The sequence below is a fragment of the Amia ocellicauda genome, chromosome 7 (genome assembly GCF_036373705.1).
Source record: "Amia ocellicauda isolate fAmiCal2 chromosome 7, fAmiCal2.hap1, whole genome shotgun sequence".
Lineage (NCBI taxonomy): Eukaryota > Metazoa > Chordata > Actinopteri > Amiiformes > Amiidae > Amia > Amia ocellicauda.
In genome coordinates, this window is record NC_089856.1 from 269,317 (window position 1) to 282,500 (window position 13,184).

The following is a 13,184-nucleotide window of genomic DNA, read 5'->3' on the forward strand; positions in this document are numbered from 1 at the left end:
GTCTACGTGGACTCCTCACTTTCTCCATCCACACAATGTGGGGAAGCAATTAGAAAGGCAAACACAATGTTAGGGTATATTGTCAAAAGTGTAGAATTGAGAACAAGGACAGTGATGTTCAGACTGTACAATGCACTAGTTAGAGCTCATCTGGATACTGTGGACAGTTCTGGGCTCCACACTTCAAGAAAGATATCGCTGCTCTAGAGGCAGTTCAGAGGAGAGCAACCAGACTTATTCCAGGTCTGAAGTGAATGTCCTACTGAGAGACTGAGGACCTGAACCTTTTCACCCTGGAACAGAGGAGACTACGTGGGGACTTGATCCAAGTCTTCAAAATCATGAAAGGCATCGACCACATCAAACCAAAGGAGCTTTTCCAGATCAGCAGGGACACACGCACCCAGGGACACAAATGGAAATTGGGCTTCAAGGCATTCAAGACAGAAAACAGGAGACACTTCTTCACACAGAGAGGCGTCACAATCTGGAATAAACTCCCCAGCAATGTGGCTGAAGAGACAATTTGGGAACATTCAAAAACTGACTGGATAGGATCCTTGATCACTTAGTTATTAATGGACACCGGACGAGCACGATGGGGCGAATGGGCTCCTCTCGACTGGACACTGTCTTATGTTCTTATGGTATTATACTGGACTGCACCACACTGCTCCAAAACTACTGTATTGAGAACTCCCTCTCTCTCTCTCTATCTCTCTCTCTCTCTGTCTGTGCAGGTACTGGGCATCTCTGCGGAACCTGGTGGTGTCTCTACTCAACTCTATGAAGTCCATCATCAGTCTGCTGTTCCTGTTGTTTCTGTTCATCGTGGTGTTCGCCTTGCTGGGCATGCAGCTCTTCGGGGGGCAGTGAGTGTCTCGCCCCTCACCCCTGTGTCCTCTGTCCCTCTCGCCCCCTCGCCCTCTTTCCCTCTCGCCCTCTTTCCCTGTCACCCCCGTGCCCTCTTGCCCTTTTGCCCCCTCACCCCCTCGCCCCATGGCACTCTGCTGTACATTTGAAAATAAATACAGAAACTGATAATAAATCAATATATAAAAGTAAATATTTTAATAGTTTCTCTCTGTCTCTCTCTCTCTCTCTTTCTCTCCTTTTCTGTGTAACAGGTTCAACTTTGACGAAGGCACCCCACCCACCAACTTCGATACATTTCCTGCAGCTATAATGACTGTGTTCCAGGTACAGGGGGGGAGGAAGAGGAGGGAGAGAGGAGAGGAGAGGAGAGAGAGGAGAATAGGGAGAGGAGGGGGAGGAGAGGAGAGGAGAGGGGAGGAGCGAGAGGAGAGGACAGTGTGACAGTGACAGTGGTGATGCTCCTCTTCCCTGTCAGCTCAGACGCATGTGTATAAGATGTAGTTCCTCCGTGTATCAGACTCTGTGTCCCTAGTGTAACACATGTGTTGTTGTGCAGATCCTGACAGGAGAGGACTGGAACGCGGTGATGTACGATGGGATCAAGTCTCAGGGGGGTGTGAACACGGGCATGGTCTTCTCCATCTACTTCATCGTGCTCACACTGTTTGGCAACTGTATCCTGACCCCCTGATACCCACTAACACACACATACACATACACTCACACTGATACACACACACACTGACACACACACACTGACACACACACACTGACACACACACACACAGTTACATTCACACTCACACTGACACACACATACACACATACTGACACACTCACACTGACACAAACAAACACACACTGACACACTCACACTGATACACACACACACACACATTCGGGAGGGGGTCTCACTCATACTGGGCGGGGGTTATTGTTGTGTGTGTGTGTGTGTGTGTGTGTGCAGTGCAGTGCAGTGTTGTGTTGCTGTATGTTGTGTCCTTACCTCACTCCTCAGACACTCTGCTCAATGTGTTCTTGGCCATCGCTGTGGACAACCTGGCCAACGCCCAGGAGCTCACCAAGGTACTGCAGCTCTCACTCCCACTCCCCCACACACCCACTCCACCCCACACACACACCCCCACTCCCACTCTCTCCCTCTCTCTGTCTCTTTCTCTCTTTTTCTCTCACTCTCTCAGGACGAGCAGGAGGAAGAGCAGGCGACGAATCAGAAGCTTGCTCTGCAGAAGGCGAAGGAGGTGGCCGAGGTCAGCCCCCTGTCCGCAGCCAACCTCTCCATCGCAGCGTGAGTCCAGCCCCCACCCTGACCCCTGATCTCTGACCCCTGACCTCTGAATTCTTAATCCTGAACTGTTTCTGGTCTCTCCTAGTTAATTCCATACCCCCTCCCCCAATCCCTTTTTCTGACGTTCACTGAACTCTGAACTCTGTCCAGTGTCCTCCAGTCAGTCCCCTGAAGTGTATTTAGTGTGTAGTGTACAGTTGCAGTGTGTGCAGTGTGTGAAATGTGTGTAGTGTGTGCAGTGTGTGAAATGTGTGTAGTGTGTGCAGTGTGTAGTGGCAGTGTAGTGTGTGAAGTGTGTGTATTGTAAACTGTGCAGCGTGTAGTGGCAGTGTAGTGTGTGTATGGTGTGCAGTGTGTGTATTGTAAACTGCAGTGTGCAGTGTGTGTAGTGGCAGTGCAGTGTGTGGATTGTAAACTGTGCAGTGTGTAGTGGCAGTGTAGTGTGTGTATGGTGTGCAGTGTGTGTATTGTAAACTGCAGTGTGTGTAGTGGCAGTGCAGTGTGTGGATTGTAAACTGTGCAGTGGCAATGTGCAGGGTGTTGTGTGTATAGTGTGTAGTTGCAGTGTGTGCAGTGCGTTCAGAGTGTGCAGTGTGTTCTGAATGCAGTATGCAGTGTGTTCGGTGTGTAGTGTATGTAGTGTGGAAGTTTACATTATGTCAGTGTGCAATGTGCAGTCACAGATATCCCTTCAGTGTAGTGCAGGTTAGTACAGTGCAGTGTAGTGTAATGTAGTGTAATGTGGTGTGGTGTAGTGTTGTGTCAGTGCAGTGTAGTGTAGTGCAGTATAGTGTAGTGTAGTGTGCTGTAGTATACTGCAGTGCAGTGTGTCAGGGCGGGGGGCAGGGTGGTGTAATGTGCTGTAGTGTACTGCAGAGCAGTGTGTCGGGCAGGGGGGTGTAGTGTAATGTAGTATACTGCAGTGCAGTGTGTTGGGGCAGGGGGGCAGTGTGGTGTAGTGTGCTGTAGTGTACTGCAGTGCAGTGTGTCAGGCAGCGGGTTGTAGTATACGTCAGTGCAGTGTGTTGCTCGGGGGGGCAGGGTGGTGTAGTGTGCTGTAGTATATTGCAGTGTGTCGGGGCAGGGGGGTAGGGTGGTGTGCTGTAGTATCCTGCAGTGCAGTGCAGTGTGTCGAGGAGGGGGGGGCAGAGTGTTGTAGTGTAGTGTGGTGTGCTGTAGTATACTGCAGTGCAGTGCAGTGTCTCGAGGCGGCTGGGGCAGGGTGGTGTCGTGTAGTGTGGTGTGCTGTAGTATCCTGCAGTGCAGTGCAGTGTGTCGAGGCGGGGGGCGCAGGGTGGTGTAGTGCAGTGTGGTGTGCTGTAGTATACTGCAGTGCAGTGCAGTGTGTCGCTCGGGGGGCAGGGTGTGTGTATGAACAGCCTGTCTCTGTGTCGCGTCTCTCACCGCCTGTTTCCTCCTCAGAGTCACAGTAAACACTGGGCGTCTCAGCACGACTGAGCACTTTCTCCACTGGTACTTATATTCACTTTCTGATCCTCATTCATTCGTTTGTGTTCATTAATTCATTATTCGTCTTGATTTATTGATTCATGTTCTTATTTCTTGCTGATTTCTTGACCGTTTTCTTTCTTCCTTCTCCTCCTGTGTTTGGTTTGGCTTTTCGCTGGTTGTGTGGCTGGGGCGGACAGCGCTGCCTTCGTGCTCGCTGTGCGGGGCTGTGCTGGGGTGGGGGGAGGATTTCTACTTTTCATTTTTTTGAATGGGGGGGTTAAAACCATTTCCACTGTCAGTTTCAAATCCTTCAGTTCTGTGTTTTCTCCGTGTGTTTCTCTCTCTGCATCCCTCTCAGTTACTTTTCTGTTTGAGTTTTGATTTCCTGTTTGTTGATTTGTTTCTACGATGTTTCTCAAGCCCGGGGGGGGACTGTGAGAAACGGGTGCGCGTCCATCCCATCGGCTCTGCAGGTCCATCTCTGCAGCTCCCCCCCACACACGCTCCCCTCAGTCACTGCTCTGCCCCCCACAGCCTGTCTGTCTCTCTGTCTCTCTCTGTCTCTCCTAACTCCCTTGCTTTCTCTGTCTGTCTCTCTGTTTCTGTCTCTTTTGCCTGACTCCCTCTCTTTGTCTGTCTCTCTTTGTCTCTCTCTCTCTCTCTCTCTCTCTCCCTCAGTAAAGAGCAGCAGAGGAACATGAAGGGGGTGAAGTCTGTGTGGGAGCAGCGCACCAGTGAGATCAGGCGCCAGAACCTGATGGCCAGCAGGGAGGCGCTGTACAACGAGCTGGAACCCGAGGACCGCTGGAAGGTACCGCCCTGAGAGAGAGAGAGAGAGAGAGAGAGAGAGAGAGAGAGAGAGTTTGTGTGAGACAGTGTGTGTGTATTTTTGTGTTTGTCTTGTTCTCAGTTTCGAATCACCTGTTTAATTTTCATGTCAACCCTCTATTCCCTCCCTCTCTGTATTTTTTATCCCCCTCTCCCACTGTTCTTCTCTTGCTCAGGTGTCGTACTCTCGACAAATCCGCCCCGACATGAAGACGCATCTGGACCGCCCCCTGGTGGTCGACCCGCAGGAGAACCGCAACAACAACACCAACAAGAGCCGGGCATGCGAGGGCGGGGCAGAGCAGCGACTGAGCCAACAGCGTGCCGACGACTTCCTGCGCAAACAGGCGCGCTTCCATGAGCGGGGGGGCGGCGGCGGTGGCGGCGGGGGCCCAGGGCGGCCCTATGAGCGGGCGGACTCCATGGAGGGCAGGAGGGGTGGGGGGGGCGGGGGCAGTAAGGAGCACTATCCTGGACACAACCAGAACCACCACCCCCACCCCGACTGCGCCGAGCCCCCCCCTGCTGAGAGGAACCGGGACCCCCACCGCCGGCATCAGCACCGCCCCCCGCCGGGCCGTGCCAAGGAGGGCCGGAGCGTGTCGCCCCGCGGGGGGGAGGGGGGTGTTCCGCCGGAGCACCGCCGCCCCCGGCAACACCGACGGCCCCCCGATGATGAGGAGGGAGGAGGAGGAGGAGGAGGAGGAGGCGGGAGAGGCCGACACAGGGGCAGTCGGGGGGGGCCTGACGGAATGGGGGGCGGCGAGGAGGAGGCAGCGGAGAGACGGAGGCGCCATCGCCATGGAGCCCAGTCCACCTACGACAGCGATGGCAAGAGGGACGGAGAGAGGGAGCGCCGGCACCGGCGCAGGAAGTGAGTGTGTGTGTGTGTGCGCGTGAGTGTGTGCGTAAGTGTGTGTGTGTGTGCGTGTGTGTGTGTGTGTGTGTGAGAGAGGCATCCTGTTTCACTGGAACATTTGATAACTCCCTGTCTTCCTCCCTCTCTCCCTCTCTCTCTCTCTCCTCTTACTCCTGTCAGAGAGGGTCAGAGTAACGGCCCGTCCTCCGGCCCCAGTCTGTCCACCACGCGTCCCATCCAGCAGTGTGTCCCCAGGCAGGACAGCCAGCAGAGCCAGCAGAGCGAGGACATGGACAACCTGCGCAACAACAGCAAGCTGGCCACTCAGCCGCCCCCCATGACCCGCCCCCACGCCAATCACAGTGCCCCCGGCAGCCCGGCCAAGAGCGGCAACCCCCCTCCCCACCCCAACGCGCTCACCCGCAAGGTGCCCAACAGCACCCCACCCCCCTACCAGCCTGCCCCCGGGGGCGGGAACCCGGGCAAGACCCCCGAAAACAGCCTGATCCTCACCAACCCTGACTCCGCCCCCCCTGGCCCGCCTGGACCCCCTGGACCCCCCAGGGCCAATGCCAAGAAGCCAGAGCACACGGCTGTGGACATGCCACCTGTGTTCCCCAGCGAAAACGCCACACTGCAGGGTACTGAGGCAGGGAGAGGGGGAGGAGGAGGAGAGGGAGAGGAGGAAGAGGGCAGGGAGGGGGAGCAGTAGAAAGGGGAAGGGAGAGATAGATCAATGACTGGAGACTCACCTTCTAAACATCCCTCCCTCTCCCTCCCCCTCCCTCTTTCTTTCCCTCTCTCTTCCCCTCTCCCCCCCTCCCCCTCCCCCTCCCCCTCTCCCTCTCTGCAGTGAACAAGAATGCCAACACGGACCCACTGCCAAAGAAGGAGGAGGAGAAGAAGGAGCAGGAGGAAGAGGAGGAGAAGGCCAATGAGGACGGTCCCAAGCCCATGCCACCTTACAGCTCAATGTTCATCCTCTCCACCACCAACCCGTGAGCGATTTCTCACTGCGTCACTGTGTCGTGCTGTGCTGTGTGACTGTGTGACTCTGTGACGGTGTCTTTGTGTTCCTGTGTCCCTGTGTCACTGTGCTGTTCTAAACTGTGCTGTGTGTGATGTGTGATAGTGTTTGCCATGTGTTCTATGCTGTGTGCTCTTAGCTGTGTGCTGTACTGTGCTCTGTGCTGTATGTTGTGTGCTCTATGCTGTGTTGTGTGTTCTGTGCTGTGTGTCTGTGCAGTGTGTTGTGTGCTATTGAGCTGTGTGTTGTGTACTCTGTGTTGTGTGTGAGGGTGCAGCGTGTTGTGTGCTCTGTGAAGTGTGTTATGGTGCTGTGCCTGTGCTCTGTGCGGTGTGTTGTGCACTGTGTGTGATGGTGCTGTGCCTGTGCTCTGTGCAGTGTGTTGTGTACTCTATGTTGTGTGTGAGGGTGCAGCGTGTTGTGTGCACTGTGCTGTATGTTGTGTGCTCTGTGAAGTGTGTTATGGTGCTGTGCCTGTGCTCTGTGCGGTGTGTTGTGTGTTGTGCGCTGTGTGTGACGGTGTTGTGCCTGTACTTTGTGCGGTGTGTTGTGTGTTGTGTGCTGTGTGTGACGGTGCTGTGCCTGTGCTCTGTGCGGTGTGTTGTGTGTTGTGCGCTGTGTGTGACGGTGCTGTGCCTGTGTGGTGCCCTGCAGATTCCGACGTGTTTGCCACTACATTGTGACGCTGCGCTACTTCGAGATGACCATCCTGATTGTGATCGCCATGAGCAGCATCGCCCTCGCCGCTGAGGACCCCGTGCAGCCGGACTCGCCCCGCAACAATGTGAGCCTCCCACTGACGCACACTGATGCACTGACACTCACACACACTGACACACTCACTGTCTGTGTGACTGCTCTGTGTGTGTGTGCGTTACTCTCTTGTGTTAACTGGTGTGTCTCTGGGTTGCAGGTCTTGCGGTACTTTGACTACGTTTTCACAGGAGTCTTCACTTTTGAAATGGTCATCAAGGTGAGGAACTGCTTCCTCCCTCTCCCTCTCCCTCTCTCTTTCCCTCTCTGCATCTCTCTCCTCCCTCCCTCTCCCTGCATATCTCTCTCCCTCTCCCTTTTTCCCTCTCTGCATTTTCTCTCACTCTCACTATTTCCCTCTCTGCATCTCTCTCTTTCCCTCCCTCTCCCTGCATATCTCTCTTCCTCTCCCTCTATGCACCTCTCTTTCCTTCCCTCTCCCTTCCTATCTTTCTATCCCTCTCTCCCATCATCCTCTTCTCTCAGTATGTCTCTCCCCTCTCCCTCTCCGTGTCTCGGATTCTGAGCAGCGCACAGAGCGCCCACGTTCTGGTCCAGTTCACAACTTCCCTCTCTCTCTCCCCCTCCCCATCTCTCTCCCTCTCTCCCTCCTCCCCCTCTCCCCCCCATCTCTCTCTCTCCCTCCCCCTTCTCCCTCTCTCTCTGTGCTGCAGATGGTTGACCTGGGCTTGGTGCTGCACCAGGGTGCGTATTTTCGTGACCTGTGGAACATCCTGGACTTTATAGTGGTTAGTGGTGCCCTGGTGGCCTTCGCCTTCACGTAAGTCTCCCCCAGACCCCCGTGCCTCTCCCCTCCCTCCTCCTCCTCCCTCTCTCACCCTGCTCGCCGCCCCCGTCACTGTCTCCCCCTGCTGGTCGGGGGGTCCGCAGTGCACCCTGCGTGGCCCTCCCCCTCCCCCTCTCTCTGCTGGAGCCAGCCCCCTCCACCCTGCTCCCCCCCACACTCATTCTCAGTATTTCTCTCTGTCATCCATCCCTTGCTCTTTGTCTCACTCACTCCCTCGCTCTCCTTGCTCTCTCGCTCCACATTTCCACTCTCCGTCATCGTCTCTCTCTCTCTCTGTCCTACGCTCTCTCCATCGCTCTCGGTACCTCTCTCTCTCTCTCTCTCTCTCTCTCTCTCTCTCTCTCATGTGTCATCTCTCAGAGTCCAGGTGTACTAACAGAGACTGCCCTCTCGCTCGCTCGCTCGCTCCCTCACTCACTCACTCACTCGCCCTCCCCCTCCTCTCACCGGCTCCGCCCCCTTGCCCCACCCCCCATGCCCCTCCAAGCCCCACGATTGGCTGCCCTTCCGTGTGGGTGATGACCCCAGGCACCTGTAACCCTTTAGTGCCCAGGGCTGTTCTGTTGTGGCTCTGTACTCCCCGCCGCGCTGGAGCAGCAGCCACAGGCCCTCGAACCCGGGGCCCGAGGTATTTCACTGTCCTTTTACTCTGCACGCGGAGAGAGGGGGAGGAGGGAGGAGGAGGAGGATTAGGAAGAGGAGGGGAGGGGCAGGTGGAGGACAGCGTGTGTGTGTGCGTGTGTCAGAAGGGGTGGGGGAGTTTGCAACAACACAGAGCAGTGAAGCGGACTGGTGCTGCTCTCCTGTTGTCGTATTAAAGTGTGACAGCAGCCGATCCGCTTTGTATACATGTGAGTATGTGCATTACTGCATTATACTGGGGAGGGTGCGGTACACCGGCGCATGTATACATATACTGTGGTATACAGTGCATTACTGCAGTATACTGGGGAATGCACCTGTGACTGTAGAGTATACCAGTGCACATATATATTTATATATATGAATATACATGTCTATATTATATGCCTGTATATGGATATCAGTGTGGTGTGCGTGTGGGATGTGTTGGGGACAATGGCCCCTCTCCACTGTGTACTGAGCCTGGCATGTGCACCCCAGGGAACACCCTCCCTCCCTCCCTTGGTCTGTCCATCCCTCACTCTCTCCCTCCGTTGGTGGGAGTCGGGGGGGCAGGAGTGGAGGAGTGGGGGGGGCAGTGTAGGGAGGCTGGGGACGGGACGGGTTATTTTAGGCCCTAGAGAGCAGAGACACAGGATCAGACCAGGGGTGTGTGTGGTCACGGTTGGTGCATGTTTGTTTTTTTACTCTATCAGACAGCTTCTTACAACACCTCCGCCCTCCCCCCCACAACACACACACACACACACACACACACACACACACTGTGGCCGGAGTCTGCGCTGCATCTCCTCACTGTCTCTCAGGACTGTCCTCTCCCCATAGATAATAGTAACAGTTTGAGTGTGTGTGTGTCTCAAATAATAATAATAATAATAATAATAATAATGTGCGTGTGCGATAATAATGATAACAACAATAATAAAGCTGTGAAAGATGTAGTTTAGAGTAATGCATTATTCTGGTGTGACAGACAAAAACAATGGATAACAGTAATAATAATAATATAATCACTATCTCCTCACACAGAGTTTGTGCCAGACGGGTTCATCTCATTGTAATTGTGCCTCACACGCAGTGCTGTCCAAACCATGTCACTGTAATGAAACAGCCGCCTCGCTACTTGTGTAGTAATCGCACTGCAGATTGAGTAGTGACTTTATAGAGTAGTGCTGTCCGTTATAATGCACTCTATACTATATTATATGCTATATTATATGCTATATATGCTAATATAAGTGCAATATACGACAAACACACACACACTGACTGACAGACACACACACACACACACATGCACACTGACTGACACACACACACACACACACACACACACACTGACGGAACTCGACTCCACTAAAAGAGACTGGGGGAACTGGCAGGGAGTGGGCAGGAAAGCTAATCTGGTCAGGGAACCGGAGCAGGACAGACAGGGATGATTCCAGTCTGTGCACTGCAATCTCAGCTGAGCTGGAGAGAGGAGGAGAGGAGGAGGGAGAGGGGGAGGCAGCCTGTTAAACAGAAGACAGGACTGCCAGGGAGTCGGATCTTTTGCACTGTGTATGATTGTATTGATGTATGTATGATTGTGTGTGGCTGTCCTTCCACTGCAATGATGCATGCGTGTGTTACCGTGCTCTGAGCCGCAGGCAGCACATCCAGCAGGCTGTGAGTCGGTCTGGACAGTGAGTCTAGACTGAGAACACACTGTGAGACAAAAGCAGCAGGCCTGTCTCTCGCTCTCGCTCTCGCTCTTTGTCTTTTTTCTCTGTGCTGTTGATTTTTCTTGTTTCGCTGTCTCTTTCATATGGGTGTGTTTCCTCCCCTCCCTCTCTCTCTCCTCTCTCTCTCTCTTCTCTCTGTCGCTGTCCTTGACCCTCTCTCGTCTCTCAACTACGGCCGCGACACACAGGAGCAGCGCGCGGTAAATTATCCGTTCTCTATCTCTTTCTCTCTCTCTCTCTCTCTCTCTCTCACTCACACACTCACTCACTTGTCTCTCAACACTGTGTCACAAATGATGGTTTGTTGTCGTTTCTCCTGTTTAATTCTGCCGTTGTGCTGTCTCTCTGTCTCTCAGTCTCTCTGTCTCCCCCGCCCGCCCCTCTCTCTCTCTCTCTCTCTCTCTCTCTCTCTCTCTGAGTCTCCTAATCCAGTGGTTCTCAACCCTGGTCCTGGGGACCCCCTACTCTGCTGGTTTTTGTTCTAACCCAGCTCTCAATTGCTTAATTGAACCCTTAATTTAATTAATAATTTCCTAAATCAGAGCCTTTTAATTATTTTAAACAGTAGGGGTTTTAAGTATAGAATTGTATTAAGAACGTATTAATTAACCACCTCTTTTATTACACAATTTAAAAAGTAAATTCTAAGCAGATTGTTACTTCAACTAAGGTTCAATTAAGTAATTGAGAACTCAATTGTAACAGAAACCAGCAGGGCAGGGGGTCCCCCAGGGCCAGGGTTGGGATCCCTGTCCTAATCCATCAGTAGATCAGCGCTGCTCCTCTCAGCAGAAGTGGTTGATCAAGCACAGAGCTCTCACCACTGCACTGTGCTTCTGAGAATTAATTAATTAATAAGTCATAATTTATAATTAATTAATGTAGCATTGCTCTTCCCCTCACCCCATCACCTCCATCACCACCCCAACACACACACACACACACAAGAAGAAGAACAAGGAGGAATAAAGGAAGGAGAGCTGGACTTGGAAGGAGGATGAGTAAGAAGAACAGGAAGAGGAGGAGAAGAAGCTGCTGAAGCCTGCGGACATTAGAGAATGAACAGCTCTGTGTGAACACAGGACAGTCATAGATCTGAACCCTAGAAGTGTCCCACTGTCCCACCCATCACCCCCATCACACACCTCTGTTACTACTCTGTTATTATCATTTTAAGAACCCATGTGTATTGGGTGTCACATGTCAAATCACATGTTTGCAAATGGCAGCCAGGCAGCAGGAGTGACAACAACAATGGGGTGACCTGAGTGTGTTGCCGGGTCATGCTCCAGTACAGCAGGGAGAGATGTACACAACTCACACTCTCCCTCTCTCTCATGCACATCCACATGCATGCACACACACACGCACATACACACACGCAGACACGCGCACACGCACGCACACATGCACACACACACACACACACAGGTCCATGCTGGTGAGGTACCAGCACTGCTCCTATCGCTGCACACAGAGCCACTGGAGGAACACAGAGTACCTGTACAGTTCCTGTCAGGGTCAGGTCATACACAGATCTGTATGTGCCAGTGAGCTGAGCTGTGTGTGTGTCATCGGAGCAGTGTGTGTGCGGCTCTGTGTGTCAGAACGGCCGTAGGCACGGCCAGGCCAGGGCTGGTCGGGGCCCCTGCCCGCGTGGGGGGCGCTGGTCTGCCCGTCCACGTGCCGATTTGACTAGCTGTTCTGTTCCTCGCTGGCCTGCAGGGGGAGCAGTAAGGGGAAGGACATCAACACCATCAAGTCCCTGAGAGTGCTGAGGGTCCTGAGGCCGCTGAAAACCATCAAGCGCCTGCCCAAGCTAAAGGTGGATCAGTCTGTGTCTGTTTGCCTGTCTCCGTCTCTGTCTCTCTGTCCCTGTGTGTGTGCATGACTGTGTCCCTGTGCAGGCGGCGTTGACTGTGTCTCTGTCTACGTCCCTGTGCAGGCGGTGTTTGACTGTCCCTGTCCCCATGCAGGCGGTGTTTGACTGTCCCTGTCCCCATGCAGGCGGTGTTTGACTGTCCCTGTCCCCGTGCAGCGGGTGTTTGACTATCCCTGTCCCTGTGCAGGCGGTGTTGACTGTGTCTCTGTCTACATCCCTGTGCAGGTGGTGTTTGACTGACTGTCCCTGTCCCCATGCAGGCGTTGTTAGACTGTCCCGTGCAGGCGGTGTTGATTGTGTCTCTGTCCCTGTGCAGGCGGTGTTTGACTGTGTGGTGAACTCCCTGAAGAACGTGCTGAACATCCTGATTGTCTACATGCTCTTCATGTTCATCTTCGCGGTCGTGGCTGTGCAGCTGTTCAAGGGACGCTTCTTCTACTGCACCGACGAGTCCAAGGAGTTTGAGCGTGACTGCAGGTACACAGACCCCTCCCTCTGTTCTTCCCTCCATCCCTCTCTAACTATCCTGCCATCCCTCCCTCCCTACCTCCTTCTATTCATGCCTCCCTCCCTACTTCCTTATTTCCATCTATACCTCTATTCTTCCCTCCCTTCCTCTATGCAGTGCCGTTCTGTGTTATTTATGTATCACATAATGTGATATCTTGTAACACTTGTAAGTCACCCTGGATAAGGGTGTCTGCTAAGAAATTGAGTAATAATAATAATAATTTGATAGTGTCTGTGCTGTGTGTGGTGTAACCCTGTGTTGTGTATGTATTGTAACCCTGTGCTGTGTGTTTGGTGTAACCCTGTGCAGGGGCGAGTACCTGGTGTACGAGCGGGAGAACGAGGTGAAGGCGCAGAAGCGAGTGTGGCAGAAGTACGAGTTCCACTACGACAATGTGCTGTGGGCGCTGCTCACCCTGTTCACTGTGTCCACTGGAGAGGGCTGGCCCCAGTAAGTACACCCTCACTCTGACACCCTCACACCCTCACTCTGACACCCTCACACACCCACACA

General features: G+C 53.5%; 1 protein-coding gene across 3 annotated transcripts in view; it reads left to right on the top strand.

Annotated features, from left to right (window-relative positions):
* The window catches only part of LOC136752408 (voltage-dependent P/Q-type calcium channel subunit alpha-1A-like), a 53,073-nt gene that overhangs the window by 23,501 nt on the left and 16,388 nt on the right, over window positions 1–13,184 (top strand). For 2 of the 3 annotated variants that reach the window (XM_066707714.1, XM_066707713.1), the window contains exons 13-28: window positions 741–872; window positions 1,128–1,200; window positions 1,433–1,550; window positions 1,895–1,962; window positions 2,079–2,185; window positions 3,608–3,658; window positions 4,316–4,448; window positions 4,642–5,339; window positions 5,505–5,965; window positions 6,178–6,322; window positions 7,006–7,135; window positions 7,265–7,324; window positions 7,779–7,885; window positions 12,004–12,103; window positions 12,477–12,637; window positions 12,981–13,121. In XM_066707714.1, the coding sequence (XP_066563811.1) occupies window positions 741–872; window positions 1,128–1,200; window positions 1,433–1,550; window positions 1,895–1,962; window positions 2,079–2,185; window positions 3,608–3,658; window positions 4,316–4,448; window positions 4,642–5,339; window positions 5,505–5,965; window positions 6,178–6,322; window positions 7,006–7,135; window positions 7,265–7,324; window positions 7,779–7,885; window positions 12,004–12,103; window positions 12,477–12,637; window positions 12,981–13,121 (2,685 nt within the window). The remainder of the gene's footprint in view (window positions 1–740; window positions 873–1,127; window positions 1,201–1,432; window positions 1,551–1,894; window positions 1,963–2,078; window positions 2,186–3,607; window positions 3,659–4,315; window positions 4,449–4,641; window positions 5,340–5,504; window positions 5,966–6,177; window positions 6,323–7,005; window positions 7,136–7,264; window positions 7,325–7,778; window positions 7,886–12,003; window positions 12,104–12,476; window positions 12,638–12,980; window positions 13,122–13,184) is intronic. The other variant, XM_066707715.1, reaches the window with a different exon arrangement.